The sequence below is a fragment of the Oncorhynchus keta genome, chromosome 36 (genome assembly GCF_023373465.1).
Source record: "Oncorhynchus keta strain PuntledgeMale-10-30-2019 chromosome 36, Oket_V2, whole genome shotgun sequence".
Lineage (NCBI taxonomy): Eukaryota > Metazoa > Chordata > Actinopteri > Salmoniformes > Salmonidae > Oncorhynchus > Oncorhynchus keta.
This window is the reverse complement of record NC_068456.1, coordinates 5953960-5975668: the sequence shown is the minus strand read 5'-3', so window position 1 is coordinate 5975668 and position 21709 is coordinate 5953960. Positions and strand designations below refer to the sequence as shown.

General features: G+C 43.5%; 2 protein-coding genes across 2 annotated transcripts; both read right to left on the bottom strand.

Annotated features, from left to right (window-relative positions):
• Positions 1-240: 240 nt before the first annotated feature.
• On the bottom strand, positions 241-13846 carry LOC118369528 (DNA-directed RNA polymerase I subunit RPA2). Its single transcript, XM_035753969.2, has 15 exons — positions 13477-13846; positions 9712-9879; positions 9432-9578; positions 7864-7996; positions 7551-7687; positions 7149-7372; positions 6173-6344; positions 5702-5873; positions 5255-5536; positions 4812-4945; positions 4489-4659; positions 3197-3353; positions 2794-2990; positions 2407-2657; positions 241-2265 (listed from the first exon to the last, which is right to left on the bottom strand). Exons 1-15 carry the CDS (start codon positions 13651-13653, stop codon positions 1383-1385), a joined length of 3405 nt encoding a protein of 1134 aa, XP_035609862.1. The 5' UTR covers positions 13654-13846; the 3' UTR covers positions 241-1382.
• A 684-nt stretch (positions 13847-14530) lies between these two features.
• Positions 14531-21352, bottom strand: LOC118369527 (tubulin--tyrosine ligase-like). The gene is made up of 7 exons (XM_035753968.2): positions 20647-21352; positions 19980-20058; positions 19625-19857; positions 19229-19364; positions 18768-19037; positions 18426-18569; positions 14531-17878 (listed from the first exon to the last, which is right to left on the bottom strand). Exons 1-7 carry the CDS (start codon positions 20813-20815, stop codon positions 17671-17673), a joined length of 1239 nt encoding a protein of 412 aa, XP_035609861.1. The 5' UTR covers positions 20816-21352; the 3' UTR covers positions 14531-17670.
• Positions 21353-21709: the final 357 nt, after the last annotated feature.

Here is a 21709-nt window from a genome sequence, read left to right as displayed (position 1 = left end):
GCATCCTGCTGTGGGGATGTTTTTCAGGGGCTGGGAGATTTGTCAGGATCGAGGGAATGATGAACGGAGCAAAGTACAGAGATTCTTGAAAACCTGCTCCAGGTGCAGCGACGCGGCAGAAAAGAATGGGAGAAACTCCCCAAATACAGGTGTGCCAAGCTTGTACCGTTATACCCAAGACTCAAGGCTGTAATCTCTGCCAAAAGGTGCTTCAACAAAGTACTGGGTACATAGTTTGAATACATGTAAATGTGATTACGTCTTTATTTTTAATACATTTGCAAATTTAAAAATAAAATAAAAAATGTTTTTGCTTTGTGTGTAGATTGAGGGGGGAAAACAAATTTTAATCAATGTTAGAATAAGGCTTTAATGTAACAAAATGTGGAAATAGTCAAGGGGTCTGAATACTTTCCAAATGTACTGTAAATGAAGATTGTTTCCAAAGGCCTGCATTAATGACATGGGTTTCTTGTAAAAAGGGAATTGTGAAAATCAAATCAGCTGCTTTTCGTTCATCTTCAATGTGGGTGAAAGGGTGTAATAATTGTGTTTACATACCAAATGACATGGCCTATTGCATTGTTCATTGTCTACTCTTAAAAAAAATATATATTATACACTTGACTACTTTATCTGTTAGGGGAAGTAGGTAGCAGTGGGCTGGTGGGAGGAGCGGCTCATTGTAAATGGCTGGAACGGAATCAAACCAATGGAAACAACGCTTCGTTCCATCGATTCCATTCCAGCCATTATAATGAGCCTGTCCTCTAACAGCATCTTCTGGTAGGTCTAAGAAACAGGACACAAGAAGCTAAAGCCCTGTGAACAACATTGTCTCCTTCAAAAGTGCTGGTTATGACAGGAACAACTTGAACGTGTATTTATTGTCATTCTGAAGAGTAAAGTGTAGTTAGTCATTGACAAAACCTTTTATTACCTAGTAGTCACAATCGACTGTCTCATGCGCAATGTACACCATCACAATGTATTTTCTTAGCGGATTTCACTCTAAATATACTGATTTACAAAACAATATTGTGTATGTTAGACAGTTACTGCACAATATCTTTGTAACTTCTGAACATTTTTGGAAAGTACTATCCATCCTTGACCCAAGTCTCAATTTAGCCATAACTTATGATAGGTAGAGACCATTCTGGACAACAAGAGGGTAAACCTCAAGCACTTGGCCATTCTGGGGAGCAGTATGGCTTTGTTTTTTACATGTGACAGATTATATTTGGAGATAAAGCGTTTAATACAAAACATAAGGCCTAATATCTGAACACTGCCAGTCACACGGGAGAAGACACACTTCCTGTGCACAATATAGCACTGTCTGTGGCTGGTAGGTAGACTGAACAAACTTCACATTGAATTCACTTCACGTCCAATTTGATTTTGATGTTCATCGCCGCCAGCTCGGCAACAAAGTAGCGGAAGACGTATGGCACAGACACCGTATCGATGGAGTCACTCTTGCCGCAGAGGAGGCAGACAGTCTTGCGGTGGCGTGTGGCCGACCAGAAGGGTGGTGGTTTCTCCAGTAGAGGGGACAGTAGGCTACCACAGTCCACACACACCTGTGCCACAGAGCGATCAGAGCAGTTGAAGAGGCGGTCGTGGAGCAGGAAGGAGGTCCCGTGGGCCAGCAGGGCGTCGCGCTCCATCTCCCCGAAGCGGATGCCCCCCTGGATGTTCCTTCCGCCCACCGGCTGGTTGGTCACCTTGTCCCGCGCGCCAGTGGTCCTCACCTGGAACTTGTCGGAGACCATGTGACGCAGCCTCTGGTAGTAGACCACGCCGATGAAGATGTCCGCCTCTAGTTCCAGGCCGCTGAGGCCGCTGTAGAGGCGCTCGGTTCCATAGTGGTTGTAGCCGGCAGCGCGCAACATATCCCCAAAATGCTCCAGTGCAGAGTTCTCCTCGGAGAAAGTGAAGGGAGTGGCGTCGTGGCACAGGCCGTGGAGGGCGCCCGACTTGCCGGCCATGCTCTCGATGAGCATGCCGATGGTCATGCGGGAGGGGAAGCCGTGAGGGTTGAACAGAATGTCGGGGGTCATCCCACTCTCTGTGAAGGGCATGTCCTCGGCAGGCCACAGGCGGCTCAGGATACCCTTCTGCCCGTGGCGGCTGGCGAACTTGTCCCCGATGGTGGGGTTACGGGGCACTCGCACGGTGATGCAGACGCGCTTGAAGCGGCCCGAGCCCACATCATTGCTGCACACCTTGATGTTGTCTACTACACAGCTTTCTTGACTCCTACAAAAGCGAGGGAAAGACAGCAGGTTATAAAATTGCATTAGCCGCTGCATCTGGCCAACTCATCATCATAGAGTAGAGAAATAGTCAACACTATGGTATGACAATGGAAAGAACATTAGGCCAAACTGGATAACTCACTTGTAAAAGTTGACAAAGGTTTGTCCGGTGTTGAGGTTGATGTAGCTGTAGAAGGGGTCTCCATGTTGTAGCACTGCGCCGATGGAGGGCAGCCCATCAGCGTCCAGTTTGTCCATTACCTTGGAGTCACCGGGTTTGACCCCAAACACCAGGTTGTCCTCGCCCTTCATCTTCTGTGCCAGGTCCACCAGCTCAGTCTTGTAAACACAGCCATGACCAAAGCCCCTCTCCCATGACGACTTGTTCAGGATCTAGGCGCAAACGGAATTAAAATAGAACTCGTACAAATATATACACACACACACACGTATTCTACACACACCCGGTACAGTGAAATCAGCCAATGGGTAAATAAAAAGTGAATTTATGTAGAGCTAGCTGTCTCACCATGGCGTCCTCCATATCGTAGCCAGTGTAGGAGATCACAGCGACAATGGCGTTGGTGCCGATGGGGTAGTTGTCCATGTTGTAGTGGTCGTACATGACAGGCCTGACCAGAGGGCTCTGAGGGGTCTGAAGGCGGTACAGCTTGTTGTCCGAGCGGTCCTGGAACGAGTGGAGGGGGAAGCCCATGGTCTGTTTACCTGTGGAGGAGAAAATTAGTTACACTAACATCTACAGGATCATTTTTAAAAAGTCAGGCATTCTAGAAGAATAAAGCACATTTTTTCACATGTAGTGTTCTCTGTATAGGAATTAGCTGAAAAAAACTCACAAAAAGGTATCTAAGGGTATCTGAACTCAGAAAACACCAGAGGTGCCTGCTTCTGAAAACTTGGTGCACCCTTACCCATCTGGCACTGGTACATGTTCCTGGGACTCTGGTTGTGGTCCGAGTAAGGGATGAAGTTAGCCACCACGCTCAGCATGCTGTGGAGGAAGAGCTCCTGGTGGGTGGTCACACCCGGCTCGATCTCATCCTCACTGATGCCCACGTTGATGTAGAGCTGTCAAACAGGAGAGAGAAGCTTAATTCACAAATGTTTCTGTGTACTCGAACAGAATAAGGTACTGTCTCGAACTGTCCACACAAGAAGCAATCACAGCATACTGTAGATTTGGGTGCATAAATGAAATTGTCTGTCATAGTTGAAGTGTACCTATGATGAAAATTACAGACCTCTCTCGTATTTTTAAGTGGGAGAACTTGCACAATTGGTGTCTGACTAAATACTTTTTTGCCCACTGTAGCTGTGCAGCAATGCTCCCCATTCAACCTGATAGAGCAGGGCTTCCCAATCCTCTTCCTGGAGATCTACCGTCCTGTGGGTTTTCAGTCCAACCCTAATTTAACACATCTGATTCTACTTATTAGCTGCTCAACAACACCCAAACACTGGGAGACAAATTCACCTTTCAGCAGGACAATAACCTAAAACACAAGGCCAAATATTCACTGGACTTGCTTACCAAGACAACATTAATGTTCCTGAGTGGACAAGTTACAGTTTTGCCTTAAATCTGTTTGAAAATCTATGGCAAGATTTGAAAATGTCTGTCTAAAATTGATCAACCACCAACTTCATAGAGATTGAAGAACTTAAAAAAGAACATGTGCAAATATTGTACAATCCAGGTGTGCAAAGCTCTAAGACAGACTTACCCAGAAAGCTGATTCAATACATGTTAGGTGATTCTAACATGAATTGACTCAGGGGTGTGAATACTTATGTAAATGTGATTTCTGTATTTCATTTAATACATTTATAACAAGATATTTTCACTTTGTCATTGTGGGGTATTGTGTGTAGATGGGCGAAATTCTTTTTTTTTTTATTACAACAAAATGTGTAATAAGTCAAGTGGCATGAATACTTTCTGAAGCCACGGTCAGACGAACCATCTACAAGTAACTAGGTACTGACATGACACTACCAACCAAACTCAAGAAACAACTTCCAACAATTACTGTAATGTCTGTCCCAGAGTTGACAAAACAAAGAATCACTGACAAGACCCTCAGCTTGAAAACTAGTTTGATCTAGCATCCCTCCTTGTCCCAGAGGCTATGATTAGTAACTAGGGGGTTTACTAAGGATGCCCAGGAATTGAGACATTTTAAGCAGTTTGCGACTGTAGTACCTGTTCAAAGGTGCCGATCAGTTCCTGCTGGCCCAGGGCCAGGTTGTGGACAGGCCGCACCATGCGGCAGGGGGTGGTGAAGAGGTACAGGCCTGGGTACATGCTGGCCTTGCTGGTCTGGGGAACCAGAACTATCTCAGTCCAGGGAGGGATCTTCTTCTCCTTCAACACCTGCAAGAGAATGGCATGAACTAGAATGAGTAAGAGGCAGAAAAACCTAACTAGCTGCCACTATTCATGTGTGATGAATGACCTATTACGTAAGTGAGTGATGATCAAACCCATGTTATAACTGCAGATGGTTGTGAGATGCCCTGCCTTACCTTGAACCTGCGGAGGGAGTCTGCGAGGAAGGGGGCCAGATCAGTCTCTACCCAACCCACCATGGCACCATCCAGGAGCACAGGATAGCAGTCAGTGTAGGCCCTGCCAGGAGAACCATCCACAGGAGTCACACCTGGAGGAGAACGATGGGACAACACAACCGCATATAAATGACTGAGCATTTTCACATGTATGTACGAATAAACCTTATGACCCAATAGGTTCCAGCTGCATGCTAATTGTCTGTCTGTAATATCCTGTCACGTTGAATCCCAGGCCTTTGTGTTTCACTTTGGACACATGTTCAGTGTTTGTCATGTACAACTACCCCATTGGAACCAACAGCATCGTCTCTGATCTCCAACATGGGCTACGTCATGGAGGACGCCATAGTGAGGCAGCTAGCTGCACATTCACAATTCCCAGGTTTGTCTGTACTCACCGAGGGAGCAGAGCAGGGCAGGGAGGGTGGTGGTGGGCAGGGCCGGGGCTATGATTTCACAGTGGGCCGTCATGTGGTTCATGAGGCCGCAGGGCTCTCCGTCGGGGGTGTGCACGGGGCACAAGAAGCCCCAGGACTCGGGCAGCAGACGACGTACGGAGGTGGTCCTCATCTTGGCAAAGGCTGCCCCTCTGTGCACGCAGCGGAAGTGGGACAGGTATCGGATGAAGTTGAGCTTGTCGGCCACCACACACAGTCCCGTGTTCTGGAGCATGCCCAGACCTGACGGCAGGAGGGAAGAGGAACAGGATCTCAGGACCAGCATGTGTTTCTAGGTAACTTATACACGTCATGTATATCTGCATAACTCCAAGTAAAATAGAGAAAAATAGAACAGTGGATACGTTGTAATGACAAATAAGTAGAATGTTTTGTATCACAGCATACCCGTCTTCGAAGTGAGATTCCCAGTGGCTAGCAGATACTCAAAGGGATGGGTAACATCAGAGCCCATGTTGAACATCTTCACCAGATTATCAGAGCTCACCCCACCAGTCAGCCTATGGGCCCTCTTGTCCATGGACAGTTTCACAGACACCATCCAGGCAGCCATCTTCTCCTATTATCACATTGCAAATGGTTAAAACACATCCGACAGACAAATTATATGACCTGGAGGACAACTAGAGTGTGATTTTAATACCAAGGCCTTACAGTCAAGGTTTCACCGCTAGCATTCTGGCCTGACATTGTTGTGGTGTTTTTACATTACCCATGCCAAACACGACAACTTCTGTTGCCCACAATGTTGTAGTATATTGACAATAAATTGCTTTTGATTCACCAATACGTCAGATCCAGAACTGTTCATCATTTGTCAGTAGTCCAGCGCAGGGCTGTCCTGATGTCTGAACTGACCTTGAGAAACATTAGGTAGAGCCGTCCTGGCGTGAGCACCTCCTGACACATCAGACTGTCCGGGTTCTCCTCCATGCACTCCTGCTTGGCAAATGTGAATAGCTTCCGCGTCATCAGACACAGCAGGTAGAACTTCTCCACGTCCGACCTCAGGTGGATACAGATGCACTGGCTGAACAGAGAGAGATACGACACATTCCATAAAGAGTGTGTGTGTGTGTGTGTGTGTTGGTAGAGCATGGTGCTTGCAACGTCAGGATAGTTGGTTAGATTCCAAGGATCACCCATACACCAAAAAAATAAAATATACCCACTCATGACTAAGTCATCATAATAAGTATCTGCTATAGGCATTCACTACATGGCAAAAAGTATGTCGACACCCCTTAAAATTTGTGTATTCGGCTATTTCAGCTACACCAGTGGCGGACAGGTGTATAAAAATCGAGCACACCGCCATGCAATCTCCATAGACCAACATTGGAGGTAGAATGGCACGTACTGAAGAGCTCAGTGACTTTCAACGTGGCACTGTCACAGGATGGCACCTTTCCAACAATTCAGTTCACCAAATTTCTGCCATGCTAGAGCTGACCCGGTCAATGTCTTTAGAATGCAATTAAAAATGAAAAGCTGAAATGTCTTGAGTCAATAAGAATTCAACCCCTTTGTTATGGCAAGCCTAAATAAGTTCAATAGTAAACATTTGCTTAACAAGTCACATAAGTTGCATGGACTGCATTACTTTTTGAATGACTACCTCATCTCTGTACCCCACACATACAGATAATTGTAAGGTCCCTCAGTCGAGCCGTGAATTTCAAACACAGATTCAACTGTAAAGACCAGGGAGGTTTTCCAATGCCTCGCAAAGAAGTGCACCCATTGGTAGATGGGTAAAAAAAAAAATTAAAAGCAGACATTGAATATCACTTTGAGCATGGTGAAGTTTTTAATAACACACACAAACACTTACTCTAGCAGGTAGTTGGCACACTGTTCATGGGTGTACCACTCTGGCAGGTTCATCTTGACCCGGAAGCGCTCGCCCAGGTAGTTGAGCACCTTGCCACGGGTGATGCAGCCCTCCTCCATGACGAGTCGCAGCATCTCAGACACACAGCTCTTGTAGAAGGAGTTCGCCTCACGACCTTTGATCAGCTCCTGGTAAATCTGGAAGTCTGTGAAGTCCACTAGAGCCTGGCCAAAACAGAAAGGCAATGTGGTTAAAATGTTAAATATATACTGTAATTTCATACAGTATAGGCCATATGTCCCAATTCTCATAACATTCTTATGTGTTGCGTGCATAAAAACCTAGTGGACAGACTAATGTCACATGCAAAGTCCTATTCCAAATATCACTGCTCCATCTCACCTTTAGTGCAAAGCCCAGGGGGAGGAAGAAGAGCTCTTTCTGGTATATGAAGTTGAGCATCACAGTCCCATTGTCCAGGTAATGCAGGTTCATATTGATAGCGGTGTGCTCCTCCTTCACACAGTGCATTGAGACACCTGGGGAGACAGACAAAGAATAGCTTTAGCTTATGTCTGCATCAAGGCGATAGGACTGCGATAATCAAATGTTAGGCTACTTATAGTAGGCCATGGGACTCAACTGCTCCAACAATGCAATGTTCGGCTTGTACATTAACACCCTCTACATTCTGTACATCAACTGCCTTGCGTACCATACTGAGTGTATCCCTGGCCTCTGTTCTTCCACTTCGGCCTTGACATAGCGATAGGGTAGTTCCTCCTTGGCATGATCAGCATGCGAATAACCTTCTCGTTCCCATTCACAATAAAATAACCACCCATTTCCTGTTTCAATGAGGATGGAGAGAAAGAGAGATTGAATCTAAAGAAATGTAAAGACGCATTGCAAACTGTAAAATGTAAGTGTAAAAGCAGAAAAATGTGCCTTGATTTTTGCGTCAAAGCATAAATGATCAGATTGACTGGTTCCCACAGATCAGGGTTTTCCGTTGTGAAAATGTAGCGCAGGACATTTGACCGGCAGCATTTTAATTTACCGGACATGTATGCATTGGGTACATAACCTGATTTGGGTGGCCACCCAGGGAGCGTGACGTTAAAGTTTGGGGAATGAATTTCACCATTAAAATGCACCATTTAATAAAGCATTCCATGTATCATCGCATTTGCAGGCCTACTATTCATAATGTAATAAGTAGACGGAATAGTCATAAATTAGGCTAATAATAACGCAGATTTCTTTGGATGGAAAAAAACAGCAACCTATGAGCCTGTTAGTCTACTATCCCCATAGAAGAAAAGTTTACATATTCTATTGGTCAGCTTGCCTAGAAGGAAATAGCCCAAACAGACTCAGGGACGATATAGATCAAATTCACACAACCAATAGGCCTAGGTTACATGAAAAAAATAAAATGTTAAAAAGCAATATATCTGATGCATCAGATCAGAATGTTTAGTTTAAAAATGTTGATAAACTATTACTTCTTAACATCAGCAGCGGAGTAATGCATTTGGCTACTGGACAATGAAAGATAGTTGAAAACCAATAGAAAATGAGAATTAGGCTACTGGTTTCAATGGCATATGGAAGTCTATGAAATAACTGCCTTCACGGATTTGGTCAGATTTTTCCTAGGCTACTTTAAAGCAAGGTAAAACATGCCTCATAATATGTACTAAAACGTTACCGTTTCAAACAATTAAGTAGCTATAGGTTTTCAAAATGCATACTGCCTCCAGCTCATTGCAAAGTGGTGTGTGATGCGCTGATGAAGCCTGCCTTCTGTTGACTATGCATTTGAATGGCGAATGGAGAGGCCGCTTCAATTACCAGTTGAGAAATAAAAATATTAGCTATATTTAACACACGAGTGCATTTAGAATCGTTGCACAATGACTGGGCGTGTAAAAGTGCTGCCTGACAGATTTTCCGTTCAAAGGCTCTGTATCTGTATGCCGTGCCCATGTGATAAGATAACTAATATGCACACATGGCAATTTAATTCCACGGATTTATGCAAATTAACTCATAGACCGACAAGCATGACCGGTCAAATGTATTTACATAAACTGGTATTTCTATCAATGAATAGGCTAAAAAGCCTTATTTCGCAATGGGTTTTTTCTTTCTTCTCCCAGACAATTGGTCGATGGCAATTTTATTTAACTGCTTTATTTTTCTACGCCCAAAAGCCAGCTATTACCGGCTAAAGGAAACCCTGCCACAGCATGGGTAGGAAGCGTGCCATTCTCCTACCTCAGCCTCCTCATGGTGCTCAATGAGCTCTTTGGGAGGGAGCCCATGTAGGTTACACAGCCTAGACTTCACCATGATGGGCAACTGGCCCAGAGACTGCTTGATGATGCCTTTGGGAACCCCATTCACGGACCAGCTGACATCTGCCTGTGAAGAATCACAGCACAAAACTTAAATTCATCACAATGGGCAAGTCTTGTGATAGATTGTAGAAAGACCTCGTCTTGACCGTCATATACAATCCATATGGTACAGGTGTTGGGTTTGCAGGCAAGCTTACCACAAGCTTCCCCCGGTAGGAGCAGCGTCTCCCTCTGCACTCTGCTGGGAACACCCTCAGGTCCCGGCAGATGCTTCCTTTGCCCACCACTGGTTTAAAGATGGTGGCCTCCACAAATGCCAGGCTGATCCGGTCATTTTTAAACATAAACTCCAAGGGACGGATGGCCTGAAAAGGAGAAAAGGAACAAACATTTTTACATGAACTCTCCAAACCCATGGTTTTGCATGACAGATATAAACTACAACCAGGTTGCTGCATAGTTACAGATTAACTTCACATTATCTGGTGTAACAACCCAAAAATGTTGGTATCCATTACTGTGAATTACACGTTAGGTACGGTTGTGTAGCACATCATTTTCAACCAACCTTGACCATGTCAATTTCAAATCTCTCATTGATTGAAACAGGTGGGTCTTCCCCAAAGTGCTGCATGTCATGACACCCCTGTCTTAATTAATGACAAGATTTGAAATAGACTAGACGGCGGTGTACAAGTTGTTGGATTAACAAAATGGCGCCAGAAGAAATGGCAGTTTTACGGTCTCCTAACCAATTGTGCTATTATGTGGGGGTTTTTCACGTTGTTTGCAACTTATTTTGTACGTATTGTTTCTGCAACCGTATCTTACGGCAAAAAATAGCTTCTGGATATCAGGACAGCGATCACTCACCTAGGATTAGACAAAGATTTTTTCTACAACAAAGACGACGCACAAGACATTCTCCAAACACCCCAAAGGACCGACAACCCCGTTATTTGCAAGAGGAAGCGACGCAGGTACAGAGGACAAAGAGCCGGATGCCGGGTCAGGACCCGGAAAAGGCGACTGGGAAAGCTGCCGTTACCATCAATACTACTCACCAACGTGCAATCATTGGACAATAAATTAGACGAGGTACAATCACAAATATCCTACCAACGGGACATCAAAAACTGTAATATCCTATGTTTCACGGAATCGTGGCTGGATGACGACATGGATATTCAGCTAGCGGGATATACTCTGCACTGGCAAGACAGAACAGCAAACTCAGGTAAGATGAGGGGTGTCTAGAGAGTTTTCAGCTATACTTTTAGTGGCTGTTTATTTACCACCAGGCAGATGCTGGCACTAAGACCGCACTCAGTGAGCTGTATAAGGAAATAAACAAACAGGAAACCACTCACCCAGAGGCGGCGCTCCTAGTGGCCAGAGACTTTAATACAGGGAAACTTAAATCAGTTCTACCAACATGTTAAATGTTCAACCAGAGGTGTAAAAAAATTCTAGATCACCTGTACTCCACACACAGAGACGCGTACAAAGCATTTCCTCGCCCTCCATTTGGTAAATCCAACCACAACTCTATCCTCCTGATTCCTGCCTACAAGCTAAAATTAAAGCAGGAAGCACCAGTGACTTGGTCTATCAAAAAAAAGTGGTCAGGTGAAGCAGATGCTAAACTACAGGACTGTTTTGCTATCACAGACTGGAACATGTTCCGGGATTCCTCCGATGGCATTGAGGAGTACACCACATCAATCACTGGCTTAATAAATAAGTGCATCGAGGACGTCGTCCCCAAAGTGACTGTGCGTACATACCCAAACCAGAAGCCATGGATTACAGGCAACATTCGCACTGAGCTGAAGGGTAGAGCTTCCGCTTTCAAGGTGTGGGACTCTAACCCGGAAGCTTACAAGAAATCCAGCTATGCCCTTCGACGAACCATCAAACAGGCAAAGCGTCAATACAGGGCTAAGATTGAATCAAACTACACCGGCACCGACGTTCGTCGGATGTGGCAGGGCTTGCAAACTATTACAGACTACAAAAGGGAAGCACAGCTGCGAGCTGCCCAGTGACACGGGCCTACCAGATGAGCTCAATCACTTCTTTGCTGGCTTCAAGGCAAGCAAGACTGAGGCATGCATGAGAGCATTTAGCTGTTCCGGACGACTGTGGGATCACGCTCTCCGTACCCGACGTGAGTAATATCTTTAAACAGGTCAACATACACAAGGCTGCGGGGCCAGACGGATTATCAGGACCTGTGCGCCGGGCATGTGCTGACCAACTGTCAGGTGTCTTCACTGACATTTTCAGCATGTCCCTGATTGAGTCTGTAATACCAACATGTTTCAAGCAGACCATCATAGTCCCTGTGCCCAGGAACACAAAGGCAACCTGCCTAAATGACTACAGACCGCAGCACTCACGTCCGAAGCCATGAAGTGCTTTGAAAGGTTGGTAATGGCTCACATCAACACCATTATCCCAGAAACCCTAGACCCATTCCAATTTAGATACCGCCCAAACAGATCCACAGATGATGCAATCTCGATTGCACTCCACACTGCCCTTTCCCACCTGGACAAAAGGAACAATTATGTGAGAATGCTATTCCTTGAATCAGCATTCAACACCATAGTACCCTCAAAGTGCATCACTAAGCTAAGAATCCTGGGACTATACACCTCCCTCTGAAACTGGATTCTGGACTTCCTGACGGGCCGCGCCCAGGTGGTGAGGGTAGGTAGCAACACATCCGCAACGCTGATACTCAACACTGGAGCACCACAGGGGTGGGAGCTCAGTCCCCTCCTGTACTCCCTGTTCACCCACGACTACATGGCCAAGCACGACTCCAACACAATCATTAAGTTTGCAGACGACAACAGTGGTAGGCCTGATCACAGACAATGACAAGACAGCATATAGGGAGGAGGTCAGAGACCTGGCCGTGTGGTTCCAAAATAACAACCTATCCCTCAACATAACCAAACTAAGGACTAGAGGAAAAGGAGGACCGAGCACGCCCCCATTCTCATCAACGGGGCTGTAGTGGGGCAGGTTGAGAGCTTCAAGTTCCTCGGTGTCCACATCAACAAACTAGAATGGTCCAAACACACCAAGACAGTTGTAAAGAGGGCACGACAAAAAAAAAAAATTGGCATGGGTCCTGAGATCCTCAAAAGGTTCTACAGCTGCATCACTGCCTGGTACGGCCATTGCTCGGCCTCTGACCGCAAGGCACTACAGAGGGTAGTGCATACAGACAAGCACATCACTGGGGCTAAGCTGCCTGCCATCCAGGACCTCTAGGCGGTGTCAGAGGAAGGTCCAAAAATGTGTCAAAGACCCCAACCACAGACTGTTCTGTGGCTTGGACCGGAGTGCCAAGTCTAGGACAAAAAGGCTTCTCAACAGTTTTTACCACCAAGCCATAAGACTCCTGAACGGGTATTCAAATGGCTCCCGCACAGTGGCGACCCGGGCTATCTGCATTGTGTCCCACCACCCGCCAACCCCTCTTTAACACTACTGCTACTCTCTGTTCATCATATATGCATAGTCACTTTAACCATATCTACATGTACATACTACCTCAATTAGCCCGACTAACCGGTGCCTGTATATAACCTGTCTTTTTACTGTTTTATTTATTTCTTATTATTAACCTAACACTATAACCTGTCTTTTTACTGTTTTATTTATTTCTTATTAACCTAACACCTTTTTTTGCACTATTGGTTAAAGCCTGTAAGCATTTCACTGTAAGGTTGTTGTATTCGGCTCACGTGACAAATAAACTTTGATTTGATTACTTCATGGAGCAAAATATTTATTTATTTCAATAATGGAGCATTTTCAAAATCCTAAACGCACCACTTGCAAGTGGACACAAGACATATTAAAAATATACGTTTGGCCAACATTGTGGCTTGGGGAGGCACGGCTGACACAGCACTGACTGTCCCACGTGAAAGTTCGCCTACCTGTACAGCACGACACAGTCCTTCTGAAACTGCTTGGTCAAACGACTCAATATGAGCCTTCGTTAGGTCCTGAACAGCGGCATGTTGTTTTTCCTTCGGTATGCCGTAGCCTGCTTCTGTTAAATGTTTAAGGCTTGGACTTGTCAGTAAACTACTCCACTTACTCGCAAAATCCATGCTTATTCTTGTTTACCACATGCGCATAGTTACACAGGAAGTACAATCGTTGTAATAGGAAGTGAGTGAAAGGTCAATTCCTTTAAAGGGACAGCATCCAATTTTCAGAGCTATCAAACAAAATCAAAACCGTCTTGTTAAATGTAATTGTATTAGTTTGGTTCATAGAAGTGAGAAAAAGGAATTACCAAACAGCATCTAAAGTGTAATGCTATGTCTAAATCATTTTCAGCATCAAAGATCATGTCCACTGTAACCAAACAGCTAGAGGTCTATAGATATCAGATCTCAGTTGCTCTATGTAGTGATTGTGGCCGTGTTCGAGAGCATCAAAACCGTGATAAATGGGTAAATTGTGACTGACTGACAACGGGCGTGTTTCTCTTCCCAGCCGTCGCCTGCCAGATCTTACAATGCCTGGATAGGTATTTTACATAAGCCAACCACATCATGTTATAGAAATATGTCAGTCTCACGTAGCACACAACCATTGGTTGATGCATCCCAACATCTGATCAGCGGAACTTGACCAACACGTCTGTTATTAACTGACAGATTGCTAACATTTGTGGTTAGCCGATATTTAAAACACCTATCCAGGCATTGTAAGATTTGGCAAAGGAACGCACCAACAGAGTAGTTATTTACGATGCAAGGACATTTGGAGATCTGTCAATCTCGACTCGCCTTTAAAGTCGGCTGCAATGTCGAACTCGCCCTTTGTGTTGGTCGATTGCAGTCATGACTGCTATTCAGTTGGATAAAGTCAATGGTGGCAGTCATTTACAACATCTATATGATTTTCTTTCATGTCATATCTAGTGTAAATCCCCGGGTCTTATCAGTTTACGCCACAAGAGAAGTCAGGAGACTCAGATCAACGATACATTTTATTCTTCATGATAATGTGACAGTTTTCATGCAAAAGTTTGATAAACATTAGCTAAAAGAAACAGGCATTCATCTGACTAAATACAGTTAAATCATTGACTGGGGGAGAGGTTAACATTTCAATGTGTCAATGTTGGTGTGTCAACCGATTTATTTATTCTTGGCTGCCTTGGTTTAGTGAAAATGTTTGATAATGATTGATTTAAAGTTGCAATCTAACTTCTTTGTCTCCCATGGCCATGATTCAATCTATCTTCATTTGAGTGTACTTTAAAGGACTTGAAATACATCAAACCCACAGATTTCATAGCTGGGGAAGTAATACTGAGGGGGGATTGATTTGACATACAAACAAGTTCTCATTGATAAGAAATAAGAATTCATAACCTACCAAGCAGGTAATAAAAAAAATGGGAAACGTTCAGTGCAAAGAAACTCTGCATGAGTACAACCAGACATTACAAAAGATTGAACAAATAAAACAGTCAGACACATATGCCAAATAGCAATAGGCAAATTCACATCTTTACAATCAAACAAATGAAAGGTGCATTTATATGCAGGAGGTCTATTGCTTCTTCCAAACATCAAGAGGCAATTCCCACTAAGGCACCCCTTCCCTTTGATGGAAAGACATTTCCCCAATTTGTATAATAATACTGATCATTTCCTTTGGTTGTTTTCCCAAGCAATGTGTTGAATAATACAGTTGGTCTTTTTTATTTTGCAAAACAATCTAGAAACCAATACCTTTTTTTTGTGCCCCTCTAACCAAACATTTAACCACAAATAGATTATAATTCATAAACATTGTATGCTTTGACCATGTGAATATCAAACAGATACTATTCAAGCAGTCATTCACACCATACTTCATTAAAAAAAAAAGACAGTGATTAAATGTCTCAATGTTGTCCCTTAAGTAGTGTTTCACTCAAACATGTTGAAGCATTTCCTCAACTAAATATATTCGAAAATGTGTGATATTGAAGAAAGGAGTTGGTGGTTAAGGGACTAACTCATACTTAAAACAAAGTTTAACATAGGACAAAGTAACTTAATCTATGGGATAACTGTGGGTGATAATGCTACAAAGCATCTGTAAACTGAATGTGGTCAGGTGTTCTACATTGAATATCACAGTGTAAACACAGAAACAGACAAGGGGCAGGGAAAACAACTTTCTAGCAGGCAGGTATCACAAGTTCACTTAACATCATGGAAGCGGTGTTAAAAACCTAACTGACTGTGTTTATAGTCTTAAACTACTTTTAAAAAATACACTTAAAATCTGGGATCCGCCCCAGGCGCATTTTGTTATCGTTTTGAAGAAAGGAGCATCCAGCATCGTGGTAAAAAAATAAAAAACTCAGTACTGCGGTTCTATCGCACATGCAATGATGTCCGAGGGGGGTAAAAGAAACAGTGTTTGTCTGTTGTAAGATCGCAAATGGACGCGGCCTTTTCACTGCTATGGATTGCCGCTTAATTTTTGATCTTTTTAAAAACTTGCATTGACATTAAGTCAATTCTGGGGTTGAAGCTATTTTGTTTAATTCAAGTTCACTACATGTTTTAAATAAACAAGCAAAAACTAACAAGAAACACATTTTCTTTGAGCAAGCGTCACCAACACACACTAAACAAACATTTCTGCAAAAGCAATTGGTGTAGAACTACGCAAAACTAGGCAAATCTATTTCAAAACATCTGGTGCCAAAATGCAATGCAGTTCTTGACAAACAGGTGCATCTCATGGACCTATTGGGAAGGTAAAAAGTAGAAAGAGACCATTTTAAAGGAAGTTCTTGGCTAAGAACTCAGTATTCGAGGCAAAAGGGGAGAGTAGGCCTACTTGCATTAGGAGGTAAGACACTGACATGCATCCACACCAACATGCAGTCCCTCTTAAGATGACAAACAAACTGATTTACAGCTGTATCGGAGGTCCCCTGTGCGTAACTGTGTACGTGGATTCGTAAATTCCTTGTCGATATATTACATCTGTATGTTTATCATCTATATTATGTTTGTTGATTCTGTTTACTGTGGCAGCACCATTTCACCGAATCAAATTCCAAGTAGGCCTATATGTAAATGTTCTTGGGAGAATAAAAGTGACTGATTCTAACAGTTTTACTGGCAGAACCATAGAAGGTTCAAAATAGTTTGAAATGTTAGAAAGTTGCAAATCTAGTCTCAGTTGGACAGGGAAGGTTTATCTCTAGTCATTCAACAAATACTCTTTGTTGACAGAAATATAAGTAATCTGTCTATGAATCTTCTCTTATACAAGGGGGGAATTAACAACACTGACTAAATTAACTTGGGGAAAAAAAGGTCTCAAATCGAAGACCTAAAAAAACTCCACGGCATGCGCAGAACAATAGCTATAATACAATTTACATAGCAATAAAATAGAAACTGGATGCCTCCTATTTTTTGCTTTAATACTTTTTTAAACTGCAGTACACAAAACTCTCCGGGGCTTTGTGAATAATCATGATATGAAACAAAGATGTAGGAATGATAACTTTTGTGGATAAACCCAAAGATGTACAAACCGAGAGAAAAAAAAAAAAAAGTCTACATCGCACATACACTTGCCTGACCGACAATACACTGGCTCACGTAACACACAGTAGCAGAAATGCTATGCTAATTCATCAGGTTGCATCTTTAAGTGGGTATGGGTGGAGATGTAAGGCACTAGTCTGTATAATAAGTAAAGCATCCCCTCCATCTTCAGAGGTCATCCATACACAGTCTAGGGGAGCCTCAGTGGCAGCACTGGAACACAAGGGCTTCTCTCATTGCTCTGGGACCCCCAAACCGGTCATCAGTCTGTCGCCCATTCCATCATCATCACCCAAACATTCACCAAGTCTCCACATTCATATTCTGCATGTCTGCCCAGGCTTTCCTCTGAAATGCCCTTCCATTGTGGTGTATGAAGAAAATCTGGTATCACATACGAGAAGGTCCCACATTCAATCACAAGGGCAAACCACTTTGAGACTTGCCAAACAAGAACCAATGAGGTGGCAAGCTTCCAGACCTGTGGGACCTCTCAGAAAAGCCTAGAAATGAGGAGCGGAGGGTGGAACTTCTGAAGCGGGGGGAAACTTACAATCGGGTGAATGGGCCCACGTGGAGAGGTCCTCTCAGTTTCGGAGAGGAACAAGAGGATGAGGTGAGAGCAGAAAATGAGGGGGAGGAGGAGTAGGGAGCAGGGGAGGAGGAAGATGATCGTGGTTCGGAATCGTTGTTCAGTGTGAAGACAGTGGAGATGGCCACATCCACGATACCTTGGCATAGCTCCGGGTAGAGTTTCCTAGAGGAGGGAGAGTTAACAGCGCAATTAATAAGATGCCATGCCAGTTAAATCAGTCAGATTATATAGGGAGGAATTAATGATCAAGAGTCCAGAAACTTTATCTAGCATGGAAAATCAATTCAAAGGACAATTTTACACTCAAGCACATTCAGATTCACCGGGAAGTCAGAGATCTTAAAATAAAACATCCATTAAATCCTAACATGAAAAGTTATTAAAGCACTCTAAGCCTTGAACAACAGAAAACATTTTCAAAGGAATTAACATTTCAGCCCAAACCTCTTGGCGTGAATGAACAAACAACTGCCGGTCAGTCTGAGTAGAGCACACACCATGCACAGGTCTCAAATCATTTAAATCAACAAAGATTCTATGAATAAAATGTAATGAATAACAGGTCTAACGGATGTAGAGGATGACCCAACCGAGTGCAGGCAAGAGGAAGAGGATAAACAGGACAATATAAGAGACACAGTTTTATAGCCTATTTACTACCTGCTACGTTTTTATGACCACTGGGAGAAGAATATAAAATAGGACTGACTGTGCGCAGGCCGGAGCTCCATTGATCTCTATCAGCCACACCTTGAAGCTCTCATCCACCATGAAGTCAAAGCCAAAGAGCTGGAAGCTCTGATAGGACAAGTGCTTAGTGCTGATGGCAGGTTCAATGCATGTCAGACAGCTCCTAGGAGACCAGACAGAACAACCATTGTCAGGAGTCTAAGTAGAGTATAGCCTAGCTGTGAAGCAAATACCTAGAAATAACTATTTGTAGAACTTCGCAATGTTAAGGGAAAGGCCACGTTTAAGGTCATTGAACAAAACTGTATTTTTCCATCTCCTTCAACAGAGTAAAAAACAGCACCGGAGGAGAAGTAGCTACCTTATAATCTGCTTTATCTGAGGTAAAATGTTGGTCTCCAGCACTATGTTGTGGGTGCTCAGCAGGTACTGCCGGAACTCGTCGAAGAACATCTCGTTGCCCTCCTCGTAGCGGCCATAGTTCTGCGAGTGCTCTTTCTGGATGCAGTGGTTGGTCAGGTGGCTGGTCACGTCCTGGAAGTTGGAGCTGTCGTAGGGCTCCGAGGCCGTCCGCAGCACACCCTCACGGTAAAGGTAGATGTTGTACTGATGGTCCACGAGCACCCAGCTCCTAAGAACACAACAGCAAACCCGCAGAGTCAGATTACTGGGAAAAACACCAGCGATAACATTTCTTATTTTGCTGTTCCTCAGACAGCTTCAATTGTGTATTAGAAGCCTATATAGTCTTTGTTGGTAATAAATGTGTAATAAACACACTAGATGTGCTATCATTCAAAGGTAATAGTATCAGCTGCTTACCTGATGTCAAATTTACGGTTGCCAGGTTGCAACAGTAGTGGTCTTTCTAGGTACTTCTGAATGACATGAACCTGCCCTTGATTATCAATGAACTCCAGCAATTGATTTGCATCGTGGGATATCAAAATCCCAGCACCTGGAACAAGAAAACCAACCCAAGCCTCATCTTTGTATACAATCCTTGGAATAGATATTTTGCCAACAAAGTGTTTGTAACTCCCTAGGTAGTCAAAGGAAACTTTGAAAAATATGAGGCATGCATTAGCTTAAAAAGAGAGCTTCTTTAGGCAGCAATACTATAATACACCACCCCCATAATACCAAGTGACTACAGAATGTAGCAGTACTAGCTGTTAGTAGAAATATGAGCCTCTAGACATGATGACTGTTTGGTACCTTTTGCTCCAGCAGATGACTTGGCGATCCACACTGTTCCCTCTCCGCTTTCCTTCCTTGAGTGATAAGAGGCCAGGAAAACTTCTCTTTCATCCGTCTTGGGGTTACTTTTCAGGTGGCTTATGCCATTCTTTGCAGGCGCAATGGGAGTGTTGAGGTTAGTAGGATAGATGATATACGATTCAGGCAACCAGTTGCCGGGATCTGGAAGCTCCGGGCTAGTCTTGATTAACCTGCACAATGCAAAGTAAGCGGATATTTACAGTATCAGCAGGATTTAGTGAAAATTACAGCATCAAAGTGAAAATTATTACACTGGAACCTTTTCAACTCGTCAAGGTTTGAAAATGCCTACTTGACTAAAGATGCTTTGCGGCACAACTTGTCTGCTCCTCTGTAATAGTTCACCAGTTGCATCAGTCCAGGCTCATGACCTGTGGAGGAGAAACAAACGCATGCAGAATAAAAAAAGGATGAAAGTGATTACAATAGGGCGGTGTAAACAAGAATTTGTTTAGGTCCTTCTCCGAGGTCAGACACGGCATTTCAGTGTGTCCAATATAGCCTACTTGTGGCATTCAGTGACCAAGGATGCATGTGGATACAGTGATATCACCAAAATATGGTTAGAATTTTGTAACAAAGTAGCAATAGACAATAAGCTCCAGGATAGTCAAGGCCAAACTCTTGATCATAAACTGAGACAGGGGTGGGGACACAAATGAGTAATTCTGGAAAATTATCAGTGGTTTAAGGGAGTAACTTTCTTTTTACTTTTGCATAATGTAGAGGTCTTGGTTTGACTCCCAAGGAGACTGGGCGCATTGCAGTGAGTGTCAGATTAGCACTTGTGATGTGTATCAGCCTATGGGCCTCCATCAGAGGTCTACATCAGCGGTTTCATGCGACACAATTCATGGGTTTTGCTCGAGGGCGAGAACAGGAATACTGACACTGCAACAAAACGCATGCAATGCAATGTAAGACCATTTACTGCGTATGCCAAAAGTGTTAACTCTTACCAAGCCGTCCAAATGGCAGTCTGTTCCGTTCGCCCAACATCAAGTTGAATCGGGGATTATCCTTTTTCAGTCTCTTCCATTGTCCAGTAGCGACGAGAATTTTGGAAACTTCAGCATAAATAGTACTGTTGTCGTCTCGGGCGACAAATGTATACATGGGTGAATTCATAATACCACAATATTATATGTGCAACAAAAAAACGAATTGTTTTCAAGCTCCGATGTAGCTAGTTGATTTAGCGGACTGGCTGGCAAGCGCTATCTCGCGGGCGGCTGTAGCATGATGAGGCAGCCATGTCCAGATTCTGAAAAAAATGAATGTCTTTCACGATGACAAAAGTCCTACTACATGTTGCATTATTCTGGTCTACATTTCACTCATGTTGCCCCAGATTAGGGTGTGACTACTTGGTCACACGTCTGGTCGAGAACCTATCTGGTGTGCTAACTAGCTAGCTTAGCTGTCAAAGCAGTATATTGCTGTCGATTACTCTGGTAGCTGGATATTTTTCTTCAGAATTTTTTGTTTGACTGGTTAACTATGTAAACTGCTACTTTGATAAGATTTCAGCTGTTCAATTTGAGGACAAAACGACCAAACAGAAGAGATCCATAATGTTCTGTTGCAGATCAACGGTCCTTTTATTCTTGGCCCACAGCTGTCATCCATCATCTGTCGTCACATGGAACGTGGATAAACATGACCTGCAATGGATTGTGGTTGATGTAGTCTTTCTATTCTGGTACCTCACTTGAGGTTATCAGATTAAATACCTTCTGTAGAGCAAAAAGCAATAAGGTAACATTTAATTTCTATTTCAATTTGCGTATAACGAAAATATTGTTGTAATTGTATATCCCAGAAAGCATATAATATATTTTAAAGGGTAAGGGCAGAGATTTAAGGGCCAGAGGTTTTGGTAGAGAAACATTTATTTTTGGTCAAAGAGAAACCTCTATTTTGATTGTTTGAAATTGATACAGATGTAACCCCTGAACAAATGTCCAGATTGAATGTATCTCGTTCACTTGAAAGCATGGGCCTCATAATGGTCAGTTGAAC

Excerpts from the sequence above, each read along its gene's own strand:
- LOC118369527 (XM_035753968.2), bottom strand. The coding sequence starts at position 20,815 with ATGAATTCACCCATGTATACATTTGTCGCCCGAGACGACAACAGTACT. Across the intron at positions 19,038-19,228 it reads AACCGTAAATTTGACATCAG|GAGCTGGGTGCTCGTGGACC; the intron begins GTAAGCAGCTGA and ends TTGTGTTCTTAG. Across the intron at positions 17,879-18,425 it reads GGAGCTCCGGCCTGCGCACA|GAAACTCTACCCGGAGCTAT; the intron begins GTCAGTCCTATT and ends TCCCTCCTCTAG.
- LOC118369528 (XM_035753969.2), bottom strand. The coding sequence starts at position 13,653 with ATGGATTTTGCGAGTAAGTGGAGTAGTTTACTGACAAGTCCAAGCCTT. Across the intron at positions 4,946-5,254 it reads TGCCCTGCTCTGCTCCCTCG|GTGTGACTCCTGTGGATGGT; the intron begins GTGAGTACAGAC and ends GTTCTCCTCCAG. Across the intron at positions 4,660-4,811 it reads ACTCCCTCCGCAGGTTCAAG|GTGTTGAAGGAGAAGAAGAT; the intron begins GTAAGGCAGGGC and ends ATTCTCTTGCAG.